The sequence below is a fragment of the Lipomyces doorenjongii genome, assembly GCF_038497915.1.
Source record: "Lipomyces doorenjongii strain NRRL Y-27504 unplaced genomic scaffold V1508scaffold_47, whole genome shotgun sequence".
In the NCBI taxonomy this organism is placed as follows: domain Eukaryota; kingdom Fungi; phylum Ascomycota; class Lipomycetes; order Lipomycetales; family Lipomycetaceae; genus Lipomyces; species Lipomyces doorenjongii.
The window spans coordinates 55,948-82,354 of NW_027118114.1; the positions used below are offsets into that span (position 1 = coordinate 55,948).

At 48.6% G+C, this 26,407-nt stretch overlaps 11 protein-coding genes across 11 annotated transcripts; 4 read left to right on the plus strand and 7 right to left on the minus strand.

Moving 5' to 3' along the window:
• The first annotated feature begins 113 nt into the window (after positions 1 to 113).
• On the plus strand, positions 114 to 3,497 carry V1508DRAFT_389772 (chloride channel). Its single transcript, XM_066937902.1, has 3 exons — positions 114 to 1,381; positions 1,431 to 1,939; positions 1,986 to 3,497. Exons 1-3 carry the CDS (start codon positions 311 to 313, stop codon positions 3,301 to 3,303), a joined length of 2,898 nt encoding a protein of 965 aa, XP_066794306.1. The 5' UTR covers positions 114 to 310; the 3' UTR covers positions 3,304 to 3,497.
• On the minus strand, positions 3,417 to 4,381 carry V1508DRAFT_389775 (Pre-mRNA-splicing factor Cwf15/Cwc15). Its single transcript, XM_066937903.1, has one exon. The coding sequence runs from the start codon at positions 4,284 to 4,286 to the stop codon at positions 3,486 to 3,488; it is 801 nt and encodes a 266-aa protein (XP_066794307.1). The 5' UTR covers positions 4,287 to 4,381; the 3' UTR covers positions 3,417 to 3,485.
• Positions 4,382 to 4,442: 61 nt separating this feature from the next.
• Positions 4,443 to 5,573, plus strand: V1508DRAFT_422087 (ribosomal protein S5 domain 2-type protein). The gene has a single exon (XM_066940969.1). It carries the CDS (start codon positions 4,517 to 4,519, stop codon positions 5,507 to 5,509), a length of 993 nt encoding a protein of 330 aa, XP_066794308.1. The 5' UTR covers positions 4,443 to 4,516; the 3' UTR covers positions 5,510 to 5,573.
• Positions 5,574 to 5,654: 81 nt separating this feature from the next.
• V1508DRAFT_422088 (pinin/SDK/memA/ protein conserved region-domain-containing protein) lies at positions 5,655 to 6,865 on the minus strand. Its single transcript, XM_066940970.1, has one exon. The coding sequence runs from the start codon at positions 6,518 to 6,520 to the stop codon at positions 5,690 to 5,692; it is 831 nt and encodes a 276-aa protein (XP_066794309.1). The 5' UTR covers positions 6,521 to 6,865; the 3' UTR covers positions 5,655 to 5,689.
• Positions 6,866 to 6,917: 52 nt separating this feature from the next.
• Positions 6,918 to 12,091, plus strand: V1508DRAFT_422089 (uncharacterized protein). The gene is made up of 5 exons (XM_066940971.1): positions 6,918 to 7,974; positions 8,035 to 9,994; positions 10,049 to 11,404; positions 11,454 to 11,779; positions 11,832 to 12,091. The coding sequence occupies exons 1-5, from the start codon at positions 7,375 to 7,377 to the stop codon at positions 11,958 to 11,960; spliced, it is 4,371 nt and encodes a 1,456-aa protein (XP_066794310.1). The 5' UTR covers positions 6,918 to 7,374; the 3' UTR covers positions 11,961 to 12,091.
• V1508DRAFT_422091 (inositol monophosphatase) lies at positions 12,036 to 13,616 on the minus strand. The gene is made up of 5 exons (XM_066940972.1): positions 13,047 to 13,616; positions 12,846 to 12,995; positions 12,788 to 12,799; positions 12,351 to 12,733; positions 12,036 to 12,301 (listed from the first exon to the last, which is right to left on the minus strand). Exons 1-5 carry the CDS (start codon positions 13,162 to 13,164, stop codon positions 12,101 to 12,103), a joined length of 864 nt encoding a protein of 287 aa, XP_066794311.1. The 5' UTR covers positions 13,165 to 13,616; the 3' UTR covers positions 12,036 to 12,100.
• A 180-nt stretch (positions 13,617 to 13,796) lies between these two features.
• V1508DRAFT_422096 (WD40-repeat-containing domain protein) lies at positions 13,797 to 16,064 on the minus strand. Its single transcript, XM_066940973.1, has 2 exons — positions 15,430 to 16,064; positions 13,797 to 15,378 (listed from the first exon to the last, which is right to left on the minus strand). Exons 1-2 carry the CDS (start codon positions 15,932 to 15,934, stop codon positions 14,033 to 14,035), a joined length of 1,851 nt encoding a protein of 616 aa, XP_066794312.1. The 5' UTR covers positions 15,935 to 16,064; the 3' UTR covers positions 13,797 to 14,032.
• A 98-nt stretch (positions 16,065 to 16,162) lies between these two features.
• Positions 16,163 to 18,127, minus strand: V1508DRAFT_463259 (uncharacterized protein). Its single transcript, XM_066942864.1, has 2 exons — positions 16,989 to 18,127; positions 16,163 to 16,938 (listed from the first exon to the last, which is right to left on the minus strand). Exons 1-2 carry the CDS (start codon positions 17,820 to 17,822, stop codon positions 16,423 to 16,425), a joined length of 1,350 nt encoding a protein of 449 aa, XP_066794313.1. The 5' UTR covers positions 17,823 to 18,127; the 3' UTR covers positions 16,163 to 16,422.
• Positions 18,128 to 18,259: 132 nt separating this feature from the next.
• Positions 18,260 to 20,345, plus strand: V1508DRAFT_422099 (uncharacterized protein). The gene has a single exon (XM_066940974.1). It carries the CDS (start codon positions 18,674 to 18,676, stop codon positions 20,171 to 20,173), a length of 1,500 nt encoding a protein of 499 aa, XP_066794314.1. The 5' UTR covers positions 18,260 to 18,673; the 3' UTR covers positions 20,174 to 20,345.
• On the minus strand, positions 20,261 to 23,195 carry V1508DRAFT_422100 (mitochondrial inner-membrane-bound regulator-domain-containing protein). The gene is made up of 2 exons (XM_066940975.1): positions 21,261 to 23,195; positions 20,261 to 21,210 (listed from the first exon to the last, which is right to left on the minus strand). Exons 1-2 carry the CDS (start codon positions 22,991 to 22,993, stop codon positions 20,325 to 20,327), a joined length of 2,619 nt encoding a protein of 872 aa, XP_066794315.1. The 5' UTR covers positions 22,994 to 23,195; the 3' UTR covers positions 20,261 to 20,324.
• A 507-nt stretch (positions 23,196 to 23,702) lies between these two features.
• V1508DRAFT_422103 (uncharacterized protein) lies at positions 23,703 to 24,995 on the minus strand. Its single transcript, XM_066940976.1, has 2 exons — positions 24,076 to 24,995; positions 23,703 to 24,022 (listed from the first exon to the last, which is right to left on the minus strand). The coding sequence occupies exons 1-2, from the start codon at positions 24,882 to 24,884 to the stop codon at positions 23,935 to 23,937; spliced, it is 897 nt and encodes a 298-aa protein (XP_066794316.1). The 5' UTR covers positions 24,885 to 24,995; the 3' UTR covers positions 23,703 to 23,934.
• Positions 24,996 to 26,407: the final 1,412 nt, after the last annotated feature.

Genomic DNA, 26,407 nt, shown 5'->3' on the forward strand with positions numbered 1-26,407 from the left:
CATGTGAAGAACTGAGCTGTGATCTACCACGTGATTCCTGTGATCCTGTGATCTCCAACGGCGGTGGCGCGGTGGCATGTGCTGTGGCCGTGCAGGGTTTGGTGCCTGGGCGGTGCACAGGGACGAGCGGTTCGAGCCCGCTGTCAGTGAGCTAAAGTTCGTTTATCCCACCCAACCATGCCCTGATTATCGATACGAACACTAAGGAACCTCCTTGTGCCAAAACGCGGCTATCGTCCATTCCAGCCAACGTTCTCGGTGGATCTTATCTGGCGCAATATCCTACCACAAAACACTACACCACTCGTGCATGCACCCTGAGTACGTTCCTCTACTCCCGCGCGCGCCATCTGTTGCGTCCACGGCGACCACGACAACGGCCACGACAACGGCCTCGACAGCGGCCTCGACAGCAGCCTCGGGGGCGGCTACGGGCGACCCCGATACACGAGCACGCTCGCCTGCGATGACCTTTGACCCGTCGCCGTCCGCCGGTTTAGCCTTGCCGCCGACAATCCGCTTCGACCTGCACTCGCCCGGCATTACTCCCCGCTCGCTTCATGCTCATGCTCAGATCGGACCCCACTCCGGCCACCGAGGCCTGTCGCTTCCCGACATCTTCGTTCCGCCGCGGCCGCTCCCCGTCCACAGAGCCAATGACGCGTCCGAACAGACCTCTATTCCGTTCTCGGACATTGCGTCCACAGATGAACTCACTACTGTCTCTGGCACTACAGCACCGACAGTTGAATCCACTGCTGCCGTCCCCGCCGACGTCAGCAAGCGACTCTGGTACGACGATTTCACTACAATTGATTGGGTTCACGAATTCATTAAAGAGTCCTTTCGAGTCAAGCGACTACGCGACCTACCCGGTCTCCGTGGTCGACTTATCCGTGCTCGAGATGCTTCCCAGGGTTGGATTCTAATCTCAGTCATCGGCTCCACTGTCGCCTGTATCGCATATCTTATCGACGCCGCCGAGCAACGCGTCTTCGACTGGAGATCCGGCTATTGCGCCACAAACTGGTTCCTACCAAAGCACGACTGCTGCGTCGACAGTGGCGACACTTGTCCCGCCTGGCTAGAATGGAAGTTTGCACTGAGAGGCTCGGCGTTTGTAGAGTACGCACTCTATATTGCGCTTTCCGTCGCTCTTGCGCTTATCGCTGTCCTACTGACGCTCACGACTGCTTCCACCACTCCTTTCCCAAAGCCACCTCTTACGGTTGTCGACAGCGCGCGCGAGACTTCTTCAGAGACAAATGCCAATCTTGCGCCTGGTGCTCCTGTTACTGTCAATGGCGAGACTCACAAGAGCCAGCCTGCCCCTGCTCCGAGATCAATCATATATACAGCTGCTGGCGGAGGAGTGGCTGAAGTAGGTTTCAATTAGTTGTTAAAAATTCGTCATTCTGACAAGGAAACAGGTAAAAACTATTCTTTCTGGATTTGTCATCAAAAGGTTCCTAGGCTCCTATACCTTGTTTGTCAAATCGATTGCCCTCGTGCTCTCGATCTCGTCCGGACTGAACGTCGGCAAGGAGGGTCCATACGTCCACATTGCATCCTGTGTTGGCAACATTACTTGTCGTTTCTTCTCCAAGTTCAACAATAATGACGGAAAGCGACGTGAGATCCTCTCTGCCGCCGCATCGGCTGGTGTCGCAGTGGCCTTTGGCTCTCCACTCGGTGGCGTGCTTTTCTCACTTGAGGAAGTATCTTACTACTTCCCTCCAAAGACACTTATCCGATCATTCCTTTGCGCTGTCATCTCCGCCTTAGTTCTGAAACTTTTGAATCCATACGGTACAGGCAAAATCGTCATCTTCGAAGTTTCCTATGATCACGATTGGCACGCTTTTGAGTTTTTAATCTTTGTTTTCATCGGGGCGTGTGGTGGTGTTATTGGAGCTGCTTTTGGTCGGCTAAATGTTTGGTAAGTGGATGGCAATTGCGTCACGACACAGTACTGACACTGTTAGGTGGACGCGTATCTGGAGGAGGAGCCGCTTCATCAGCAAACATCCTGTCGCTGATGTTGTGCTCATGGCGACTGTCACCGCCGCTATCTCTTACTTCAACGTCTACACTCAAAAATCGGCCAGCGAACTTCTCTACGACCTGGCTCGCACTTGCACCTACAGAACCACATCGCCTTTTGACACTCTTGATTATGAAGACGATGATGCCTTGTGCCCAACATCGATGTCTATGTACGCTTCTTCGATCAGATCGCTAACTGCGGCGTTTGTAATCAAATTTGTCTTGACTGCAGTGACAGTGGGTCTCAAGATTCCTGCCGGCATCTATGTTCCGTCAATGGTCAGCGGAGCTCTACTTGGAAGAATTGTTGGTCTCTCAGTGCAATGGCTACAATATCAAGTCCCTCACCTGTTTCTGTTCTCCTCGTGCCCTGCCGGAAATGATCCTCGAGCATGCACCATCCCAGGTGTCTACGCCATTGTCGGTGCAGGTGCAGTAATGGCTGGTGTCACACGCATGACAGTAACGTTAGCTGTTATTCTTTTCGAGCTCACTGGTAGTCTCGACCACGTCCTACCGATATCCGTTGCGATTCTCATCAGTAAATGGGTAGCTCAGGCGCTAGAGCCAAATTCCATATACGACGTCATCATGCACAATAACAACTTTCCGTTCCTTGACAATCAGCGAACGCCAGGTTTTTCAGTTACTTTACACGATATCGTGCCAAAGGCAACCATATCATCTACCAGTCCAGTCATTGATACCAGCGACTCAACATACATCTCTGCTGCGGCGTTGCGGACAAAGCTGCAAATCCTACAAATATCTGGAGAGCTTGATGGCTCCTTGCCAATTCTTCGCAATCAGGTCCTGGTGGGACTGCTCCCGGCACCAGAGCTGGAATATGCGCTTGATAAAATAAAGGAAAGGGATGCCACTGCATCCGGCATACAGTACAACGACTTGGCTGAGGTGGATGATAACAATGAGATCATGTGCCATATATCTGCAGATGACCAAGAGATCCAGAGATATTACTTTGACAGGTCGTCGCGACATCATCAATTCTCGCAAAATAATGGAACCAACGCTGGTGTCTTTACGGCAGCGACGGATCTCACACCATTCGTGGATAGAGCGCCAATAAGCTTGGACATCGACTCCCCACTTGCCATGGTCTACTTAATGTTTGTCCGACTAGGTCTTCGCATGGTATGCGTGGTTGAGGACGGAAAGTTTTGGGGCGTATTGCATAAAAAGCGGTTTATTGAATATTGCAGATTTGGAGACGATAACATGGATACTTGGTTTTGAGGGAAGGGGGTCGCATTAGGTCGTTAGTGGTGTATATTATGTTTCTAGTTGTCTAGTGCAGAGAGACATTATTGTTTGCTTCTTTTGGTTAACATAATATCTTTACGTTATAAGTACAGCGCACATTGTATAAATGATTTGTTTTTGGTATAATATAAGTATATCATAGTTATTTTCTATGTCTACTTTACATACTTATTCATAAACTTCCTGTGGAAATCTGACCTTAGCATATCGTTAATAAATCCTCCTCTCGGCTTATCATCAACGCCTTTGGCTTGATTTTTAAAGACCACGTCCTCATTCCATCTTTTCGCCGGTTTGCTCGAACTCACAAATCCGTCGTTAAAAGACAGCAATGGATTTCCCCTAATAGCTTGCTGCTCCCGCTCAGCGTCCTCCGCAGTCTGCCGTTCCCGCTCCTGCCTCTCCTTCTCTGCCGCACGTTCCCGCTTGATCCGTTCCAATTCCCGCATTAATTCCACTGTCTCGTCCTCCTCGTCCTCTTCGGATTCGGATTCGCTTTCACTTTCGGAGTCTTCCTCACTTCCAGAGTCTGAATCCGGATTCTCGCCGCCCCGTTCATCCCCAGAACCACGTTCGACTTTTTCAACCTCCTCTAAAATCATCCTCCGCCTTTTCAGTTTCCGCTCGTCTTCGTCTTCATCGTCGTCTTCTTCGGCGACGTTGGCTGCCTCAAGCAATAACTGCGGCGCAGAACTTGCGCTCTTACGCCCCTTCTTCTCATCATTCTCCGCCTCTTTAGAAAGCAGCTCCCGTTTCATAGCTTCCCGTTCCCATAGTCGTTCCTCGGACGTAGCAGGAGTGGTCAAGTCTGCACGGTCTGCCACGCCACCCTGCCCTCGTTTACGATATTTCAACTGTGTATGTGCCGGGAGCATACGGCTGTGATAAATCCGTGTTGGCGCCTGCGAGTCCTTGCCACGCGCAGGATCGAATGTCGGCCTGTGTGCTGTAGTCATTATTATATCTGTATTGTATTATTCAATATCTGCGATGTGAATAGAAATATGAGATTGTGAGACCAAGATATCTCCGTATTCGATCGTTGGCGATATGATGTTGATAGATTGAATCTTGTTTTTGACTTCTGGCAATTGTCCCAAGAAGCCTTCCCAGTTGATTCACACGACAGCCAAAAATTTCAGCACCACGACATCAAATCCCAAGTATTGATCTACCGAACAGCAAAATGCCACGGGATTTAACGCCGTCGACAATAGAGAACACATTTGTCCTTAAGGCCCTAACGGAGCGCATTCGACTTGACAGCCGGTCGTTTAATCAGCTCAGGGATCTTGACATATCCTTCAGCTCGACTGACTTTGGGGTCGTGGACGTCAAACTCGGTCGAACCCGCGTCATTGCACGCATATCAGCCGAAATATCACAACCATATGCAGACAGGCCATATGATGGCTTGTTTATAATATCTACGGAAATCAGTCCCATGGCGGCTCCGACTTTCGAAGCTGGTCGCAAATCGGAAGATGAACTTGTGATATCTCGAATTATTGAAAAATCAATCCGCAGATCAGGCGCTCTTGACACTGAAGCCCTGTGTATTATTTCTGGTGAAAAATGCTGGGCTGTCAGAGCGGATGTGCATTTCTTGGATCACGACGGCGGGCTAATGGATGCAGCTTGTATTGCTGTAAGTGCTGGATTGCTGCACTTTCGGAGACCTGACATCACGATCGTAGGGGTTGGCAGTCGGAGAGAGGTTATTGTGCATCCGATAACGGAACGGGTACCAGTACCATTAGCAGTGCTGCATGTACCGATTTGTGTCACGTTTTCATTCTTTGATGTGCGAAAAGCATCCGCCGCCATTGCCGGCCTGCCAGGCAAGGACAACATGAAGGAGGCGGACGATGACGATGTCGAGGAGGAGAACGATTCATCTACGACTGTGCTTGTGGATGCCACATTGCAGGAGGAACTCCTACGGCATGGATATATGAGCGTAACTGCAAATACTAATCGTGAGATCTGCCAGATTCAGAAGGGCGGAGATATGCCTGTCGAAGTTGGTAAGCTGCTGTCATGCGCCGAAGCTGCCATTATGGTGGCCGAGAAAGTAACCAAGCTTATAAACAAAAGACTGAAGGAAGACGAAGCTAGACGGAATGTGGGAAATCTATTAGTAGAAGCACGAGCGGAAAATGATCGATACATTGTGTGAATTTAGGAGGATATTCGGTATGAGTAGGTTGTATCATAGTTTTGCATTGGTAATTAAAAGTTTGCTTCTTACTATACAAAGGCTACTAGTACAGAACTTTTCATGAAACTTGGATTCACCCAATTCAACGCTATCCTACAGTAGGTCACCCTCAAATTCTACAGTATATCTAAGAACAGATCATGAGGACATAGGTCTCGGAGCAGCAAGCTCAACGCCGCTACTGTCCTCATCTTCTGCCTCGTCGGACTTGTACCCCATTTCACTTCCATTAGTATTGGCAGGCTGTCCATCTGTCTGAACCGGTTCTGACGGCTCCGTCCTACCAAGGACAGGCTCACTAAACTCTTGTTTTGGGAACTTGACATAAAAGTCATCCCAATCCTGCTTAATCTTATACTCCATCTCTTCCATTTGTTTTGCTATGGTCTCCTCTTCTTCTTTTCTCAGTATCTTCGGTTTGTAGTATACAACTGGGACTGTTGCAGTCTTAAGTAGCGGGGCATGCTCGCGCATCATCGCAGTTTTGCTGCTCAATGCACTGTGAGTCCTCCGATACTCGGCCAGTCGACTCCGTTTAAGCCGCTCTTCGCGTATCTGTCGTTCCATATCGAGTGACTCTTTCCTCTGCGATTCGCGCACCCTTTTCTCCACTTCTTCGCGCTTACTGGTGACACGCGAACGACTCGTTTCTTCCTGAAACTTTCCAAGCGACGTGAGAAGCATTCCAAACATGCGCTTATTTCGGCCTTTTTCTTCTGCCGCGGCTAGTGACGGATTTCGTCGAATTCGCTTTGGCTGCTCGGGCACCGCAGAACCGTGGCGTTCTGGGAGCTGGATGTTCTCATCCACCAGTGGCCCTGATATCGAGCGCGAAGGTGACGGCGTCCGTGATTCAGAGCGCTCTCGCTTCGAGGAAAGCGTGGCTTCTGGTTTGACGACGGTAGATGGAACTACTACGGTCGGCATAGTGACGGTGACGCTGGCATCCACATGGTCTGGTTCACTCATTTTTAATGCATGAAATTATTGAAAAAAGACCGGCTGACAAATGCTATGCAAATTTTTACTCAGTAGTTAGGCTCTAATACGTGTCTTTGAGAACGCTTATAACGCCACCAAACGATCAACGAGAATGCTGAATCTTCGCTACTGTAAATGTACAATAGAAGTTGTCAGATGCGATAAACGCTAGATTCGGGTCCTTCAGCACGAATGTAATGCTTAGAATGCGGTATCAGCAAAATAAAATATCAATTATAATAAACAAAACTGTTGCAAATCGTGATATGACCCGAGATTGAATGAGAATGGGACTGCCAGCTTGATCCGCAAGCGAAGAATGGTGCGTGTCTGTTGCAATTGAGCCAATGAAATCAAGATGGAAATTGAGAAAATCCGTCAATAACCCTAAGCCATGCTACCCCTGGATTCATGAGGTTAGGGCACAGTTTCATCACCAAGTTGTGCACTCATAGAGCAACAGGCAGCACAGCGTCGGACGCGTCTTTACTACTTATGTAGAAAATAGAAATTACAGCTAGTAGATTGCTGTTATTGTGAGAGTACAACTGTTGAATTAGGAGGGCCTACTGAGATTCGCCGGCCAAGTTTTATTACGCGAGCAGGTTGCCGCGTTGGGACTTCTCGACGTCTTGTTTGACCACGCCCGCTGAGCTGCTGACTATTCGATGTTGGCCATCTGGCGCATGCACTTTTCACCTTTCTGTCTGTTAGTTTGACAGGAAGTGCCAGCAGTAAATTGCCGACGCCTCATCAATACTAGGGTTGGTCTCTTGGATCAGCCGCTGCTGGGACTCGTGGAGCATTGTCAACCAGCCTTGCTCCACAATCCTCTGCAAACTATGCCAGCTGTCCCCCTCTTGTTCCTCAGTTTTTTCGTCGAGCAGACTGTGTCTCAAGAGATCTCATCAAATATTTCTGGCGATATCGTTCTTCCTACTAATGCCAGCATGAATTCTGCAGGAGTCACTGATCCACCGGCTTCTTCTGGCATTCTCAGCAAGCTGATTTGGCTCGGCCCTCGTATCTTCCTCCGGTTATTGACAGTCTGCGCCTACTATGTACCTGCCCAAGTGCTCGCCCTTCTGGGAACATCCTTCAGTATTACACTGTCCTTCTCGTCTCTGCTGCTCATAATGGCCGCCTTCGTGGCCGTGGTGTGGGCCGTCGTGCGATACAAGTATCTAAACGTATATTCTCGCCTTCCCACCGAGCCCCATAGGCAGGAGCCTAAGCTAGACATGATGTTCTACCCGAATGCACTGCAGCGCCAGTATGAAAAGCCGGGCTTCGCGAGCTACTTGGACGAGTTTTTTACTGGTATTAAGGTGTTTGGCTACTTGGAGAAGCCTGTGTTCAATGAACTCACCAGGCATGTCCAGACGAAGAAGCTGATTGCAGGAGATACAATGGTTCTTGAAGAAGAAAAGGGGTTTTGCATTGTAGGTTATCGTTCGTCGTTGGCGCGGAGTTTGATCCGAGTTTAGTGTTGACGGCATTAGGTTGTCGATGGCGATGTTCAGATATATGCACGCACTCATGACGCGGACCACACCCACCACCATGACGTGGACAGTGATGCAGAATCAGGCTATCAGCTACTAACTGAGGTGAAGAATGGCGCACCAATGTCTTCTCTTTTCACTATTTTGTCTCTCTTCACTGAGGACATCAAGGTCAACACAACACGGTCGCCGACATCTTCCGCCACCCACGATTCATTATCTGAGGAGACATTGCCTATTCCAAGCGATCCTTTGATCTCAAATGTGGGATCACCAAAATTATTACCTATACCAAATATTCCTCCATTGTCCGAGAAAGTGACTAGTACTGTCGGACCAGATGAATCTAACACGAATTCATCGGTGCGCCAAGAAGGTACTCGAACAACGCATTCCACCGCACCCGGAATTATTGCGCGTGCATCTGTGGACTCTACCATTGCAATCATTCCCGCGGAAGCATTCCGTCGCTTGACGCGCAAGTATCCAAAGTCAGCGGCACATATCGTTCAGGTAATCCTTGCCAGATTCCAGCGAGTTACTTTTCAAACCGGCCACAATTATCTCGGCCTCACGTCTGAAATTCTGAAGACAGAGGTTGCATTTAATGATCTATCGAGGTACGAATTGCCAAATTATCTGGGTGAGGATGCCGTCGCAAGGATCAAAGCCAGAGTCGAAGCTCGTCGGCTGTCCTCTGAACAAGACAATGAAGCCGCAGTGGAGAGTGATAGCAAACTTGAACGCACACGGAATATTGGCGAACTGAAAGTCTCCAAGAACCCCAGTCGGAGACGAGGCTCCGCGTATGTGGCAAGCTCTCTGCAGAGTCGAAATGACAGGACTAGCCAATTGGAACGTGCTGGCGATTTTAATAGCGTCTTGCCTGGCGATTTAGTATCCAACACATCTTTTTCGTTGCGTGCAAGTACATCTCCTTCGTCTTCTGTACAGTCACCTCCTCGTTTGACGTCCGGAAGTCCGCCTGGGAGGCCTGCGGTTCATACGCAGGTCTCGACAGCCTCTTTACGGTCGTATGGAGGGCTACAGTTTTCAGATTTCAATGAGCCGCGGGAACGGGACAAGATTGATGCGGTGACGGAGGACGACGGAGAGGATATTGATAATCTTAAGCAAGCGATATTGGAATGTATATTCAAAGCCCTCGGCGTTTCTTCGGAGTCTGTAGAAGGAAAATCACCAATTTCAACGTCTGCAGATACGAGTCCTCGGCTATCAGTCTATGAAAACCGGCGAGCGCAGCAAAGGTCTAATTTTAGCTCTCGTGCAACCGGTCTGGGGAATCTCGGGCCCCTGGCTTTCGATGGCATTAGCGCTGGCATTGTTGACGACGAATCTGTCACGTCTAGTTTTGCACATCAAAGTGGATCTATGCAAAGCTATGCTTCAATAAAAAAGGAGCTGCTTAAGGACATTGAAATTTTGCATTTCACTGCGGGATCTCAGATTGTGAAGCAAGGCGAGCCCAACCTTGGTCTTTACTACGTCATTGATGGCTTTCTGGACGTACGCACTCAAGATCGCCCAGGAGAGTACAAAACAATATATACGATTAAGCCTGGAGGTATTGGCGGATATCTCGGCTCTATTTCCGGATACAGCTCATTTGTGGATATCCTTGCCACGACAGACGTTTATATTGGCTTTCTCGCCAAAGAAGCCATGGAGCGTCTAGTGGATCGTCAGCCAGTCATTTTATTGACAATGGCCAAGCGCTTGATTAGCATCCTTTCTAGGTTAATTCTATATCTAGATTTTGCATTGGAATGGGTCCAGGTCGAAGCTGGAGAGGTATTATATAGACAAGGCGATGAGGCAGATTCAATATATATCGTTCTCAATGGCCGAATGCGTGCTATCAAGGAGAGCAAAGGCGAATTGGTACTCGTCGGTGAATACGGACACGGCGAGAGTGTGGGTGAACTAGAAGTTCTTAGTATGTTCATTCTTTTGGGCAGTATGTCGACTATCATCTGACATCTTACTAAAGCATCATCGAAACGACCATCTACACTTCATGCCGTTCGTGATACTGAAGTAGTACGGTTTCCCCGCATGCTATTCGAAAGCCTGTCTATGCGACATCCCGCCATCACAATTCAAATATCTCGTATAATTGCGTCTCGTGTGAACTGCCTTGTCAATAAAGAGGTCATGAATCCGTTAGAAGTACCATCGACTACTCCAAAGTCTGGCAATTTTCGCACCGTGGCGGTTGTGCCCGTCACATCCGGCCTTCCTGTCAAGGAGTTCGGAGAGAGGCTTGCCAAAGCCTTCACCCTAATTGGGCAGACCAACGTGACGCTCGACCAGGCCGCAATCTTGAAACATCTTGGACGTCACTCGTTTAACAAATTTGGAAAACTTAAACTTAGTGGATATCTGACTGATCTAGAGGAGCGTTATCAGATGGTTTTATATGTTGCCGATACAGGTATTAGTTCACCATGGACAGTAACATGCATTTCACAGGCGGACTGCATATTACTTCTGGCAAATGCTAATGCAGATCCCTCTATTGGTGAATACGAAAGAATGCTCATTGGAATGAAGACAACAGCTAGGAAAGAATTAGTGCTGTTGCATCCCGACCGGTATGTTCCGGCGGGCCAGACGCAATCATGGCTTAAGAGCCGTATATGGATTCATTCGCATCATCACGTGCAGATGCAGTTCCGGAATACAGTTCCCCGCACAACGACCGCGTATTTTGGTTCTAGATTCAGGGATTTGAAGAACAAGGTGCAGACGACGCTGCAAACAGAATTGCAGAAATACAGGCACACTGGCCGCCCTTCTCCAGCCTCGCCTGTATATACCAGTAATCAGACACACAAGAATGATTTTGCGAGGCTGGCGCGGTTACTATCAGGAAAAGCCGTCGGTCTCGTTCTAGGTGGTGGTGGTGCACGAGGTTTATCCCATCTCGGTGTTATCCGAGCTCTTGAAGAGGCTGGCATTCCGATTGATATCGTCGGTGGCACGTCGATTGGGTCATTTGTTGGCGGGCTATACGCTCGTGATGCAGACATTGTCCCGATTTTTGGTCGGCTGAAAAAGTTCTCTGGTAGAATTGGAAGTCTGTGGAGAATGTTTTTTGATCTGACATACCCGGCCACCAGCTACACGACTGGCCATGAGTTCAATCGCGGTATATGGAAAGCCTTTGGTGATGCTCGGATTGAAGACTTCTGGTTGCAATACTACAATAATACGACGAATATCACGCATTCTCGAATGGAAATTCACTCTGCTGGGTATGCTTGGAGATACATCCGGGCGTCGATGTCATTGGCTGGTCTCTTACCCCCTATCACTGATAATGGTAGCATGTTGTTGGACGGAGGTATGTACTTATGATCTTAATTGTGTGGCATTTATTAACTGTGCGATAGGATACGTTGACAATTTACCGGTATCGCACATGAAGTTGCTTGGTACAGAAGTCGTTTTCGCCGTGGACGTAGGAAGCATCGATGACACCACACCGATGACCTGGGGCGACTCACTGTCCGGATTCTGGGTATTGTTCAACCGATGGAATATATTTTCGCGTCATCCAAATGTGCCCAGCATGGCTGAAATCCAGGCACGATTAGCATACGTGTCGTCTGTTGGCGCGCTGGAGAAGGCAAAGTCCATTCCGGGGTGTATTTACTTGCGGCCGCCAATTGACCATTATGCTACGCTCGACTTTGGAAAGTTTGCGGAAATTTACAAAGTAAGCCTGTTTTGTGTCTGCATACAGACTATCACGAAGCTAACTGGAACAGGTCGGATATGACTTTGCGAAAGAATTTCTCGATAACATGCAGCGCGACGGAAATTTCCCAAAGATTGCAGGCATCTCACATTTCGACGGCACCTCTCGACGAATAATCCAGCGTCGGAATTCGATATGATTTGTATTAATACAGCTTGAGTCACATAAATAATATTTTAGGTGCCTGGCGTTATATTGCTGAACGAATTTTAAACAAGTGTATATATTTTCTGTATAAATATCCTAACTAAGACAATATGATAATACGGGAAATTGAGCTTAATAGTCTAGTTGACCTTCTACTGAATCCCAGAAATTCTTGATAAATTCCTCGCAGCCATCACCGCCTCGAACGGCAAGATATATACGCTGATCGACAGCAGGCTCCCAAATGCCAGGGTTACCGCCGACCACTCGACCACCTGCCTCTGTGAGGATAACCCAGCCGGCACAGACATCCCACGCGTAGCATCCACCTTCCTACAAAGCTTAGTACTGTCATCGTCGATAGTATTACGTTTGCGCTCACCCAATAAGCATCCAGCTGTCCAGCGGCGACAGCACACATATTCATAGCTGCACTACCCAGCGATCTGAATCCATGAACCATACTCCCGTCCTCGGCTGCCAACTTCTTAAAAGTTTCAGTCTTGACTTTATAGTTCACGCCTGATCGCTGGGTGCCCCACTCGATTCCGATCAACGCGTTTTGGAGAGTGAGTTTGCTTCCGGCGGGCGGCTGTCGTAGCGGTAGCTTCTGCGTGCCGTTCAGGAATGAGCCCTGGCCTTTGATACCAGTGTACATGAGATTCAGGAACGGGTTGTACACGACGCCGACGACTGGGTGACGGTTGATGGCGAAACCGAGGGACGTGCAGCTGAATGGGAAAGAATGGATGAAGTTTGTCGTACCTGTACATGTCAGTTGGAGATACGTAACGCAGCAGAACCCAAGCTGGTATTTACCGTCAATTGGATCTGTACTTGTCAGTTTCTGTTGGAAGCAGCTTTCGGATGTACTTACCGACAATAAATGTCGGCTTCTCTGACAATTTTGTAACACCGGGGATGTAGCTCTCCTCGCCCATGAACTCGAAATGAGGGTACTTCTCAGTGCATTTCGTCGCAACCAGCTTCTCGACCGCAGCATCGGTCTCCGTGACCAAGTCGACGGCTGCGGTTCGCAGTTAGCTTCTGGCCATAATCAGCGGTGTCGTAGACATACAATTGGCCTTATCGTCGTACGCAGTCTTGCCAGTCTGGGACACAATGAGCTCGCCGGCTTGCTTGGCCAGTTCGACTAAGAAGTCTCTGATTTCATCAAGATCTATTGCTGCAGCCATGTCCTACGTTTTAAGTTAAAGCACTGTATTTAACATATAATTATTAGCTGCCTGCGGAAGGAATAGGTCAATTAACGGCGAAATTCGAGGCGGCTTCGAGGAAGAACGGCGGTGCCCCTGCAGCGAATAACGTCATCGGGAGCCCCCCATATGGCCCAAGGTAGATATGGATCGGGCCTGATGTCTATCCGCCAATTCGTAGCCTCTCAGTGAGTAGCTGCACTAACTCAAGGTATTGAACTCTCACGAACAATTACACAGGATCCGAAGCTCTCAGTCAAGCAGAGACAAAACGTGATAATCGCTGAAGCTCTCCGATCTTATCTGATATGTCGAGGCTGGTGTCAGCGCCTAGGAGCTATACAGAACATGGCATCGCACAATCTTCCCTTTGATAGACAAGCGCCACGAAGAAGCAGAATATTCGACTAAGATACGGTCCATTCATTTCAAGAGCATGATAGTGAGGCCTCCCGTCGAGTTCCAAGTTATGCATCATACAAAGTGCCGTCGCGTATCAGGGTCCAGTATTTTCTACGGAAATGTGCATGTTCGGAATTACGAATGTTGAATAATAATTAGTAATGTTTTCCTAAGAGAAGCAAATTATCGCTGGAAAAGTTCTCAAAATATGTGTATCGGTTTATTCTAAATGTACAGAAGCAAAATCCAAAATATTCAGAAACCCAAACTCGCAATCTAACATAAGATGATTTAATATAACGAGAAACACCAACATAGATATTGCAGAGTACGCCGGTCAAAAACAGACAATGTTTACACCCTTAATTAGCAGCGCATACCCAAAATTTTGATATCAGACCGTACTTATAACATCAAAACAAATGCCAACCAAAATTATCTTTGATTAATGTTCCCAATCTTGAACCTGCGGCGCAAAGCTGATGACCTCCATATGCGTCCTATTATGGCGTGACGCAAGAACGACGGCTTTCTCGTCTTCAAACGCGATTCTCCAGACGGCTTCGTAGGTGCATGGAAGATCTCTGATATGATGACCGGTCTTGATGTCCCAGACCTTAACGCGGCCATCACTGCCTCCAGTAACAATTCGGTGCTCGTCAAATTGGAGAGTTGTGACCGAATTGTCGTGAGCTGCGAGTCGGTGGACGCACGTCATACCCTTCAAGTCCCACACTCGCGTCGACCCGTCTGAGCTTCCCGTAACCAGAGTGTCGCCCAGCATCTGCAATTGTCCAACAAGAGATGTGTGCCCTTGGAGAACAGCAAAGCATTGGCCAGACTCTGCGCTCCAGATCCGGACAGATGTGTCGAGAGAACCAGTAGCGATTTTGACACCATCAAACGCCAATGCATAAATCTGCGAGAAGTGGCCGGCAAGAGTGTGCAAGAGGACACCGCGTGAGATACTCCAGACCTTTGCTGTAGTATCATAGCTACCGCTAACACAAATGTCGCCGAAGACCTCGAGACAGCGGACACTGGCTTGATGGCCGAGCAGCACATGCTTGCACGTGCTTGTTTCGATGTCCCACACTCGCAAGCTCGCATCGCGAGAGCCGGAAATCGCGGTGCGACTGTCACTCATCTTAAGACACCGTACGGTGGACGTGTGGCCGTGTAGGACCATCTTGCACCGGCCAGTCTTGAGATCCCACACCCTCACATCGCGATCGCAGCCACCGGACACGAGGGTGTCATCCCACGGCATGATCGCCCAGACACCCATGACATGGCCAGTGAGCGTGTGTATCAGCCGGCCCTCGGACGTAAAGACATGGATTCGTGAGTTGTCCAGTGCGACCACGACATACTTTTTTGTCAAATGGAGGCAGGTCACGACACCCTGGTCGGTGGTGACGTGTCGCGCGGTGACCACACCTCCATTGAGCCAAGCAGAGTCGACCATGTACCTCTGTTTGAACAGAGTTCGATAGGACAATGGTCGGATGTTGCTGGCGACGACGGGGAGGTAGGTAGATTCCATCATGGAGAGCTCGCCATTGTGTGTTGTGGTCGAAGTGACCGAAATGGGGATGGCAGTCAAGGGCGTGGTAGAACTTGGCGGAGAAGAAACGGAGATCATAGTCGTAACATTTGGGGAATTTTGCGGGAGCGAAAACGCAGCGGCATCGCCATATGCAGGAGTGTGGACAAACGGCGGCGAGAAATGGCCCGGTGCGGTAGGGAGTATCTCCCGATCTAATAGGGGCTTCTTGTAATGCAGTCGCTCTGATCGTCATTAGTGGCCAGTGATCACAGAAACACAGAATGAGAGCATACCGCAAAGACCTTTCCAAGTTATGTCGTCAGAGACGACAGAGGCCCAGCGTCTTGAGACCTGGGCGGCGCGTGCAAGAGTCCTGGCGTCATCTACGTGGGAGAGGATGCGCAGACAGATCTCGTTCGGAAGGACCTTGAAGGGGTCCTTTTTGAGGAGAGGCGAAACATACGCAAGTACAAAGGAGAGCGCCGACGTGTCGCAGGCGTCAAGAAGGGCTGACAGCAGTGCTTCGCGCTGGGACCTCGCGAGTTTGGAGAAATCGCGTGCGAGATGGGCGAGTGACGTGGAATAAGGGTCTTCGACCAGAGCGGGAGACTGTGATGGCTGTGCATAGAAAAATCCGCTGCCAAACGGGCCGGGCGACGGTGCAGGAGTCGGTGGCTCGGGGAAGGCGGCAGAATTGGAAGCAGGAGAGTGATTAGATAGAGGAACCGGGACAGGGACCGGCCGCGAGGCGGTGGATGAGGACGACGACAGCAGGCCGGAGCCGTGCATTGTGGACATTAAGACTGTGGATTATCAGATAGAAGACATATATTGTTGAGTTGTTGAGTGTGAAATGGCGAGTGGAGGTAACAAAAGGAAGCGGGGGCAGCGAAAGAAAAGTCGCGATTGTGGAGTGCTGACTATCATAGCGAACGGCGATTGTGCCTTCGTGCCCTAGAGCCACACAATTAGTTAATATTGGTTATGACGCAAAACTGACAAGTCATAGTTCGCACTTCTGCTGATCTAGACGGTTGTGTTTCTGTTGCCATGCTATATTAATATATATATTATTGTTATTATTAGAAGATTAATATAGGTAGTATATGCTATCTGCTAATAAGCAGGAACATGTTCCATTCGCGTTTCGCAAATTGCCTTAGCGATGTGTTGGCGGCGTCTTCGCCACCGCATACTGCTATTGTCATTAATGTCCATTACCAATATATGTACAAGACAATTCATGCCATATAGACGCCGCACAATATAAGCAATGCTAGACCACGTCATCTCGCCTCCGCAACCATGTCCACAGCAATGTTTATCATCGCCACCATGATCTCCGCCGCAATCAAAATAATAACCACAAACTCCAAATACTCCTCATGCGCGTGTCCAAGCTGCTCCTTCAGCATCTGTAGCAAGTCCGAAATAACCTCTAACCGCTGGTTCAGAACAGACACGCGCTGGTTAATCTCGAGATAGCTCTTCGTTGCCTGGTACAACGGCTCTAGCTGCGGCTCCGACCACATTAGCTCCGGCGAATCGATAATAGAACCGTGGAGGTTAATGTTGATCCGCAGAATAAACAAATCTCCAATTTGCATCATAATTTTCTTGCGTGACATCTGAACTTTGCCCGTTCTCGCAATGCCTATCGGAATATCTTGCGTAGTCTTGATAGTATGATCGACCAGCTCTTCGAACAACGAGATCTTGACCGACTGAGCGATCGCATGCGAAATCGAGAGCTTTGTCATGTAATTCGATGCGTCTCGCAGAGCAATAAAATCGTTATAAATCTATCTACGTCAGGAATGTCATCATTGCAACGAGCACTGCATGTACATACTCTCGGCTGATACGACTTTGTTATGTAGTAGTTGAACTCCTCAATCTGCACGTCCTGTGGAGCCAACTTTTCCAGCTCAAATCGAGGGATCTCGCGCAGAAATCTTTGCTCCTCCCGTACTGTGAATCCCCACAAAACAACGACTCCGTATTCAAACACAAAGATCTCAGAAAACTGCGCTATCCCAATTCGTATCTCGGCGCCTTCCGAGTCTAATCGTACTAGGTCCTGTTCCTCAGCCTTCCTTTGCAGCCCATCTGTGGGTGATCCATCTAAGCTGCTATCTCCATCGTAAGGCGATTTCCCGGCGGCTGGAGGGGGCTCGTCGTGTCGGTAAGAGTATACAGAATAGAGACACTCGTCAAATATTTTCGGCACGGCTTTATACGCATTTTTACTTTGAAGATACCGTGCAAGCTCTTTCAGTCTATAAGATGACGCGGTACAGTATGCCGTGACTCGTGGGAGTGTCCTCCGATCTGCCTTGCCGAGGCGCTCTGGATCGCGGTAAAAGTCGTCGGGGCCCTGAGGAAGAGGTCTCTCTGAACGCGCCTGATCCGCGTGGACCGCTGGATCTTCTGGCAGCAATTTCAGTTTTTGAACTATCTTCGATGTCCGTTGTGGTCCTTGCTTGGGCGGACCGAGACTAGGAGGAATAACTGTCGGAGGTCTGCGGTCTGCGAAAGACGTCCGTCCAGGTTCCGATCCGGACTGGTCGGCCGTGCTGGTGATATTCGCGGTAGGCGGCCGTGATCCGGAAATAGATCCGGACGGACTCGGGATCGGACCACCGTATTGGTCGAGAAGCGGCGCGTCTTCGTCTTCTCCGTACATGTATTTGCTGATTCGAGCTGGTGACCGGGCAGTTTAGAGAACTCGAAAATGTCTGGAGAAGACGACTAGTCTACTGAGGCAAAACCCTAGCCTTATCTCCTTCGGGGGCTTGCAAAAACGACTTACAAGGGCATTGCCGCTCCGCAACACAAGACACGGGCCATCACATGACCAAACGGGTTTTTGTCCAGTAAATTGTACTTTCTTTATCGCCCACCCTTTAATTCCACATTTAACATATATTATTGATCCGGTAGGAGCTGCCATATGTTCATCGGCAGAGCAAGTGCAAGCATAGCAAATGGACGAACGCAGACCAGTAAATGCTGCGTATAAATTTAAATTTCGAGGCTGCCCCCTGGAAGTTTAAAGGGTTTAGGGTTTGGAAATACTGAGAAATGGTCGCACAACACGATAAATATATATATTCGTCAGATGTAGTATCCTATTTCCTGCAATATTATTACTATATAAGAACATAGCATAATTAATTCGTACGCTGCCTTCAACTGGGAGTCCCGTTGTCGTTCGACCCAACTTTACTATAGGACAACTAGGCTTTCGACACATAGCTTGGACTTCATTTCGCGGCTTCCCCTGGCGGTCGCCCTTGTCCGTCGCCGACTCTCCAAGTACCACCCTCTCGCAAACATTGCAGCTGGTTTGCATAGTCTTTGCGGTTGATGCGTCAGATACTCTGTATGAAGTTTGACTGTATATTTGACTTGTGAGAGTGGACGGAGCCGACTTCGTCGACGTACGCAAACAAAGTTCGCACCGTCGCATCTTCGAGGAATACCTGCTATTGACGTTTTCCACGCACTCACCACTTCTAAGAGCACTTACGATATATGGCAGGCTTGCAACAGCGCAGGGCGCAGTTTATTATTGTTGTAGCTCTGCTATATTCGCTCTACATTCTCAACCGTCTCGTCAAGCCAAAACGTCTTGCAACAACGCAATTAACACTTCCAGACCTGGGGCGACATACCAAGTTTCAACTACCGCCTTATTTGCAATCTGTACAAGATGCTGGCATCGACCCTGTCGAATCTATAGCTCTATTTGACAAGAATCCTGCGGCCGAACAAGGATCACGCCGATCCCAGAAGGCCAAGAAGTCGGGCAAGCTAGTGTCAAAGTCACTACTGTCTTCACGATATCCAGAAGATAAACACACGGATTTTCTATGGAGATGCCGAACTGGCGAGCCTGCTGCAGCTGAGGTTTTCGACACATTTCTCTCTCTGAAGTACAGGATTTTCGAAGTCAGGGTCGAGTCAGAACGGTATCCCATGACGTACAATCCGTCAATTATCGCGCTTCCCCCGTCCTCGCACTATCCGTTTCTAATAGTGGCGCGCGTCCGTGGTGGTGGGTTTTTCCAAGAGTCATTAATATGCGAAGGAAAGTACATCGATGAGCCGTTCGTGAACGCGTACGGATTCGAAGTCATGAATAGGTTAATTGGCTGCGCCACTAATCCTCGTGTTCTCACCGTTCCCCAGACGCCTGCTCGTGACTGCACCGGTATTGACTACATGTCCGATGTTCCCGGCTATCATGATCCGCGTATATTCTGGTCAAATACCGGGGCGCCGTTGATGATGTTCAACCAACAATCTCGCTATGGATGTTTTGGTCTTTGGTTAATTGATCTGCGCTCAGTCTATCCGTCTCTACGTTACAGGGTCACTCGCGGCTTGCTGAACCAGTATCCTACCGTCATGGAGTTAACCCGAATAGAGGGCCGCAACCCCATCGAGAAGAATTACCTCATGTTCTACGACGCCGTCACCGGCTCCGGCTACGTGCAATACGAGCTCCGAAACGGTTCCCGACATTTTTCGCGACTGGTAGGAAACGGCCTGACTACGTCAAACATGACGAGCCCGCTGGAGATTACTTGCATCAGTGAAGACGCAACCTGGCACCAGGCCACAAATGCCATCAAGATTGTCATGTGCGACTACGGCGAATGCGAGCCTGAACCAGAAAATACTGTGTATCTCGCATTTCTGCACAAGAAAGAAATCCTCGGTACATTCAAAGTGCAGTACAAGCGCTACGTCGCCGTCTGGAAAGCAACCGCACCTTTCGAGATGATCGGTTTTGGGTCCAAACATATCCGATTCGACAACGAAGACGAGTGGGAACAAAAATTCAATGTCGAAGGAAAGTTTCTGTACACAGTCAGTGTTGCATGGGAGACGAATATGAACCGGTACGAGGGGTACCTGAACGAGAATGTGGTTATCAGTATGGGAGTTGGCGACCATGGCAACGCGGCCGTGGTGATGCCTGTCAAGGATTTATTGACTTGCATGGGTTCGTGTCGAGGGCAGTCTTAAGCGGAGGATAAAGCAAATAATTTTGTAATAAAACTTTACGGCCATTAGGAGTTTTGAATTGTGCTGCCATTGGAGTTGTTTGTGTCATTGGAATGCGAGTAATGAATTCACTGACTTTCCATTCTCTAAGTCATACGTTCTATAGTACAGATTACCGCCTGCTCAACATCGTTGTGCCCACAGCTAAATCAACGGCCGTTGTCACAAATCTCTGGAGTTCCGTCTCAGTATGCTCAATTTGCATCTCTGGATCGAACTCTAATCTTGTTTCGATTCGCCGACCGTCAAGGACACCACCTTCCACTATGCAATACTTCAGAATATAACTCTTGTGGTGATACTTCAACTCTGTCCGCTGCTCAAATGACTTGAATAAATACCGAATCATCCCCTCTGGCGGCTTTGACTCATCCATCATTACGTCCTCCGACAAATTTTCTGATTGTGTCCAATTCCGGTCACTATGGACTGCAACGTCTACCGTCGGCGGAATCTTGACGACTTTGCGGTCCAAAAGATCGATGTCCAGTTTGTCCAAAAAGTTTTTAATACCACCCTGATCGGTAGATAGATTCCCAGCCACCCGCCGTCGGAATCGCACGTCCAATTCTTGCTGCTGCAAGCACAAGTCTGTTACCGCATCACTCTCATGCGTCCGCACAGAAGCCCTGTTGTTCTCTATAACCCACTTATCTGTCGTAGGAATCGTCATCTCTATAGGCGGGTAATCCGTAAAATCAGATGGGTGTGCATAAGGCGACGGCACGAATTTGAGAAGGACGTAGGTATTGATTGTGGACCGGCCACTATGTGGCATAAGCTCTAACAAGTGCCGTAGACTCCCATCAACAGATTCGCGAATCGAACCGGATGGTTCTTGGATTAAAGCGTTTGCAGTAGCGAACGTGTCAATGAAGCGTGTGAATATCGGAGAGTTCTCCAAAAAAGTGTATTTTTCTCCACAGTGTAATTTGGATTTTCGTATTGAGTCCGCGGCGTGCCCAATATTGGTTTCCTCATGGAGCGCATAACCGAATCTGATATTTGAATTAGCAAAGACCACTCGGAGATAACAAATGATACGCACGTAGCAGTGTATTCCGGTCTATCCAGGAGATAACCATCACGATTCGGCAGTACATCGTCCTTCGTTAACTGGTTCAATTTACTGAAAACGCGAGAAAAGTAAAGTTCATCATCGGACAATTCCCTTTGCTCTGAGTCCACTCCTGAATTATCAGTGTCCGCTTGTTGACTCCGCCCTTCCTCTTCTTCGGCAATTCCTCTTATCAGCGAGCGGACTGTATCGCTGACCATCTTATCTGCATTTTTCGTTGGATCAAAACCAATCAGCTGCTGGGCATAACTGCAATCCTCTTTCGGATCGATAAGCTTGTAAGCGTCATACTTCATCTTCGCATTTTCTCTCGAAATAAGCATCGGATACTCCAACATGAACTCTGAGACTGTCGGTGAATTTTCAATATATGGACGACGTTTCACAGAGCGCCATCGCGTCCATTGACTACTCCTAAACTGCCAAGGCAAACTTTCGTCCTCATGTACTCGGTAGAACGTGGTGTCGCCCAGAACAAGAGACCCAGCATGATAAAGAAGAGTTTGCCTCTCATGTACGTGCAGGTTCAGTGACAAAATCACAAGCCGTCTCGCGACATCAATCCGCGACCGCGTCAACGATGAGATTCGAAGTGTTGTTCGGTCAATCACATCTACCGCACTGCTAGTCAATCGCGAAATCATGCCAAGCCGAATATCGTCGATAGTAACGTTCGGCACATACGACAAACATGAAAGGTCTACCCTAACATCAATGATGTTCTTCAAGACGTGCTCAAGTTTGCTTATAATTATGTGGGCAATTTCCTCGGTAGCACGGACAACAAGAGTTAGGTTGCTCGGATTAATGACGACTTCGGCTCCAAGCTTCGACCACTCTCGTGGTAGTTTCGCATCTCGTGACAGCAGCAAAACAAGTTCTCGCCGCTCCGTAAAGTAGTGCACCCGTTCAGTCAACAGATCGCGTCGAACAGTCCCAGAAATCTGTAGCTGCCACACATTATTCATAATGAATTTAATAGCCGCTGCTTTTGATGATGCCCGACCGCCATGCAACCTTGCGTATTTGACAAACTGTTCTCGATTGAATGCCCCATTCAGTATCTGCTTTGTCTGCACATACCGCTCCTCAGACATATCTTTCGCCTTGGGCTGCAACTCATTAATCGATTCAACCAACGTTTCTGAGCCTGGCGCTTCCTGTACCAGCAATTGCATAGCGCTCGAGTCTATAATTTCAGGTTCTATTAACTGCACTGTTGGTGTCACAAGGGTACGCCTTTTGATGAATTTGCCTTGGTCGATAATAATAATATCGTCCGTATTGTCACTCATCTGGACGTCTTCATTCACATTAAAAAGTTCCTCCTGGTCACGGCCGTCAGGGTTAGCGGGTAGACTACTATTCCTCTGCGCTGTCGTATTCAATTCTGTCAACCGGTGCTGCTCCCAGTGCTGTCGTTCTCGCGTCCTCTGCAACTGCTCTTGGTCTGATTGAGCGAACCAAGGCTCCTCTACCTGGGGCCCAAATGTAAAATTGATCCACCGCACTCCAGAGGGATTTCCTAGCCTCTTTGTCTCTGACGTTGTCCTAGCACTCTGAGCAAGCGCAAATCTGTGTAATGAGTGTAACGAGGAAAGTCGCCTAGATGGCGAAGTGAGTAGTTCATTGGCGTTTGTCCCAGAACACCGGAATGATCTGACCAGCACGCGTAACGGCGGCGGCCGCCGTCGAAGAATCATTTGTCGTATGCCAACCTGAGCACCTTTTCGTATGGCTAGAGGGGTGGTGATTGCTGAGTATTATAGACTCCAACTACAACTGAAGGAAACAGCAGAAGAGCCTAAATCGTGCACATCGAATCGTATAGGTACAGTATTTGCTTGCTGGCAGACCTGCGCACACCTTCCCTCGATTTTGCCTCGAAAATTATTTTTAGTTACAACGGCAGTTGGGACTTGGGACGTCCGGGCATTTGCATCAAACGCCAGCCCCATGCCACGATCTAAGCATTACCCTAGCCCATTGTCGAAATTTGTATATATCCTGCTGAGTGCAAATGGACGCACAGAACTGAGAAAAGGATTAATATCTTCACTTTTATAATCGGGTTTCGCGTATGTTACGAATACTTCTTCACTGCTCTGGATATGGCTACCATGCACAGCTCAATATGGTTGGTGGACATCCCAAATGACAGCCTAAGGTGGAGCCAGCGCAGGGACTGTACTAACACAGCATTGCATATTACCAATCTTAGTGTAGGATGTGATCAATCTTTTAATTGGTGCGAATGCTGTATGGAATATGGTACGATTTATGATTAATGTTTGGCACTGCACTCTTCTCCAGCAGCTAACTAATGTCTAACATTTCCGACTAAGGCCGAGGCGAGACACAGCAACCCCTGAGAAAGTGTAAAGGGGGTGGCTAAATGTTAACAAAGCTGATCTGTTGCGAATATCCATTTATAGTAATTCATCAATAATAGAGCTGGCATTCATTACCAAGATTAGACAGAGCTATAAACTTTTGCATTATTCCGCTTGACCAAAGAAACTGTAGCGTAAACCAATCGAACAACTTTTAAGTACCACCATATTAGCCAATTACGTAGTGACAAATGACCCCTGTACAAGACCAATAAAATCCCATTTAATCAAGAAACTTTAGTCTCGGCCGCTTAAATTGCTCCCCACAACGACAGACCCACGACCAAACTTAGCAGTCCACCGACTAGCGTGAGGAACGTAACCGTAACGACACCAAACCTGAAATAGTTAGTATCAAAATAATATATATAAGCACACCGTCTACGACATACCTCATAATACCAATACCCCAGATGGATCTTAAGATACCTCGGTACAAGCAAACGACAACTACAGCGGTAATAATGCCAGCCTGTCCAACGTCCTGGAGACTAAGAAGAAGGGAGAAGCCGAGATGATGCAACAGAGCAGATGTCCGCCACAGGAATGGGAAGTACGTGGGTAGATCGAGCAACGAAGTACCGATGAGTGGTGCGATTGGATCCTCTCGCTGGCGCTGGCCGATAGCGGCGGCAGCCGAGAACGTCGCAGCCGGATGTGGCTGATCTCCGTGTTCTTCAGGCGACAGCAAGTCATGCTCTTCGGGATCTAATGACATGTCGATTTCGGAAACGTTGTCGCGATGGCGATCGACGTTCGCACTGAGAGCAGGGATGGTCGACTCTTCATCCGAGTCATCCCCTCCATTGAGTCGAGAATATCTGTACTGTCGAGGAGGTACAAGCTGGTAAAGAGAAACCGTGCATTCGGCTACTGACCACGCAAAGCCGAGGATATATGACAAATGCCATGTATCCTTGGGAACTGGCCGAAGGAGAATGTAGTGGACGACCTCTTCAATCACGCCGACAAGGAAAAGAAGTAGAGACGTGGTGTATACACTGCTAAGGGGAAATAATGAAAGGAACAATCGTAGCACTAGTAAGACGCCAAATCCTGCAAGACCTAGAGTGACCGATTCCAGAACGTCGACAAATGTGACAGTCGCGCCATGTTTCGGCAGTAAGAGGGGAAGGAGGAGCAAAACGTGGAGAACCCCGAGGGCCGGCAACAAGACAGTGAAGTACTCGGAGCGCTTCATTGCTTACGCAAGAATAATAATAGTTATCCCAGGATAATTACTAGCTAAATAGCACGATGCTGTGGACAAGAAGGAGTGTGGTGGGGCGGAATGGGATAGATCAAAGAGCGGAAGAGGAAACGATGGCAGGAAATAACGCGTTCGAGAACCTCAGAGTTTTGATTTTAAGATTTTTTTTTACGGCTCCCGTGATCGAAGGCTGTGAGTTGGGAGTTTTTGGCTGACGAAGTTTGTGAGTTGTGAACTGGCGCAAGCTTGGGCCTTGATGGCGTTTGATTCGCTCTCTTGCCCTAACCCATCAAATTCCGGGCCCGGCCGAAACAAAGGTGAGTCCAAGGATGGCCACTTGGTCGACTACCAGTTCCGGCGACGCGTTCTCGACTGTGGGCACGGGGGGGGGAAGCCGTCAGGCTCGCAAGGAACAGTGTTAGGTCTTTACCTCCTGGGTTTTTGTTTTGCCCGGAGGAATTTTCCCTACACCTTTGTCCAAATGGAAGTTCCTTTATTCAGCTCAAGAATCTATACATATGCGAGCACAGTCACTCGTCTTTCGGGCGAGCGACCGACTCGCCCTTCTCCCAGAAGAGAGTGGCTAAAAAAGGCATGCAGAGTCGTACCACTACATCTCGGCATTTTGTTCGCAAGTTCAAAATCCGCGGTTTGGTGGCCGTCTAAATCAACTCAGTGTGCAGCGGATAACCCTAACCTTCTCGTGCTATAGATGTAGCCTCCAGTCCGGTCAAAGTCTTTGTGCACTCAACAGTGTGAGATTTAGATCAATGCAAAAGAAATTTGACATTTAAAGCTACGCTAAACTACATTCGCGGATCATATTCCAAGATTCCCTCCACGCTCCGCGCCAGCTCTCAATGTTCCTTCAAAGGCTCTCTTCATGTCTACCCATTATGCTCAAGTTGCTTGTGACATCGACTGCGGGTCACCCGTTTTCTAGAGATCCCGATTTCTTCAGTTCTGACTCTCTTTTTGTGAGGACATCCGGGTGGACTTCATGCTATTGGGTGGTCCAACAATAGGTGAATCGTCATCCACCGTTACGCTCACCGTCGACATTGCATGAATTCCGCGGGCATGTGTCTTTCGAAGGCGTCAATCTTTAAATATTCATCTAAATAGTACACATAATCCTGGCCCGCGAAGAGCAAGTCCATCGTCTACAAGGACGAGTCTTCGAATCCAGGTACACTGGACAACTTTCTCCTCCTTGCGTTCTGACTTCGTATTCATGGGTATAGACAGGGATCACAATATATTCTTTGAAAGAGAAATTGATTTCTGAAGTGTGGCTGCATGCAGCTTCCACTCGCAAGACAAGTCTTTGCAAACCCGGAGTGCATGAGTTCTATCAGAACAAGGGACGCTGAATTGATACCCTTCCTCGATGGCAACCCTTTGTAGGGAAACTTGTCTCCAATTTGTGCAGGCATAAATAATGTGTTGGCGTAACTGTCTGGGACATGTCAAGCAAAGACGCGTTTTTGTTGCATGGGATTAACAGGGACGCG

Excerpts from the sequence above, each read along its gene's own strand:
- V1508DRAFT_389772 (XM_066937902.1), top strand. The coding sequence starts at position 311 with ATGCACCCTGAGTACGTTCCTCTACTCCCGCGCGCGCCATCTGTTGCG. Across the intron at positions 1,382-1,430 it reads CTGGCGGAGGAGTGGCTGAA|GTAAAAACTATTCTTTCTGG; the intron begins GTAGGTTTCAAT and ends ACAAGGAAACAG. Across the intron at positions 1,940-1,985 it reads TTTGGTCGGCTAAATGTTTG|GTGGACGCGTATCTGGAGGA; the intron begins GTAAGTGGATGG and ends TGACACTGTTAG.
- V1508DRAFT_389775 (XM_066937903.1), bottom strand. The coding sequence starts at position 4,286 with ATGACTACAGCACACAGGCCGACATTCGATCCTGCGCGTGGCAAGGAC.
- V1508DRAFT_422087 (XM_066940969.1), top strand. The coding sequence starts at position 4,517 with ATGCCACGGGATTTAACGCCGTCGACAATAGAGAACACATTTGTCCTT.
- V1508DRAFT_422088 (XM_066940970.1), bottom strand. The coding sequence starts at position 6,520 with ATGAGTGAACCAGACCATGTGGATGCCAGCGTCACCGTCACTATGCCG.
- V1508DRAFT_422089 (XM_066940971.1), top strand. The coding sequence starts at position 7,375 with ATGCCAGCTGTCCCCCTCTTGTTCCTCAGTTTTTTCGTCGAGCAGACT. Across the intron at positions 9,995-10,048 it reads GGGTGAACTAGAAGTTCTTA|CATCATCGAAACGACCATCT; the intron begins GTATGTTCATTC and ends ATCTTACTAAAG. Across the intron at positions 11,405-11,453 it reads TAGCATGTTGTTGGACGGAG|GATACGTTGACAATTTACCG; the intron begins GTATGTACTTAT and ends ACTGTGCGATAG.
- V1508DRAFT_422091 (XM_066940972.1), bottom strand. The coding sequence starts at position 13,164 with ATGGCTGCAGCAATAGATCTTGATGAAATCAGAGACTTCTTAGTCGAA. Across the intron at positions 12,996-13,046 it reads GTACGACGATAAGGCCAATT|CCGTCGACTTGGTCACGGAG; the intron begins GTATGTCTACGA and ends TGCGAACCGCAG. Across the intron at positions 12,302-12,350 it reads GACAGCTGGATGCTTATTGG|GAAGGTGGATGCTACGCGTG; the intron begins GTGAGCGCAAAC and ends TAAGCTTTGTAG.
- V1508DRAFT_422096 (XM_066940973.1), bottom strand. The coding sequence starts at position 15,934 with ATGTCCACAATGCACGGCTCCGGCCTGCTGTCGTCGTCCTCATCCACC. Across the intron at positions 15,379-15,429 it reads AACTTGGAAAGGTCTTTGCG|AGCGACTGCATTACAAGAAG; the intron begins GTATGCTCTCAT and ends AATGACGATCAG.
- V1508DRAFT_463259 (XM_066942864.1), bottom strand. The coding sequence starts at position 17,822 with ATGTACGGAGAAGACGAAGACGCGCCGCTTCTCGACCAATACGGTGGT. Across the intron at positions 16,939-16,988 it reads CAAAGTCGTATCAGCCGAGA|ATTTATAACGATTTTATTGC; the intron begins GTATGTACATGC and ends TGACGTAGATAG.
- V1508DRAFT_422099 (XM_066940974.1), top strand. The coding sequence starts at position 18,674 with ATGGCAGGCTTGCAACAGCGCAGGGCGCAGTTTATTATTGTTGTAGCT.
- V1508DRAFT_422100 (XM_066940975.1), bottom strand. The coding sequence starts at position 22,993 with ATGATTCTTCGACGGCGGCCGCCGCCGTTACGCGTGCTGGTCAGATCA. Across the intron at positions 21,211-21,260 it reads AGACCGGAATACACTGCTAC|ATTCGGTTATGCGCTCCATG; the intron begins GTGCGTATCATT and ends TTCAAATATCAG.
- V1508DRAFT_422103 (XM_066940976.1), bottom strand. The coding sequence starts at position 24,884 with ATGAAGCGCTCCGAGTACTTCACTGTCTTGTTGCCGGCCCTCGGGGTT. Across the intron at positions 24,023-24,075 it reads TGGGGTATTGGTATTATGAG|GTTTGGTGTCGTTACGGTTA; the intron begins GTATGTCGTAGA and ends TAACTATTTCAG.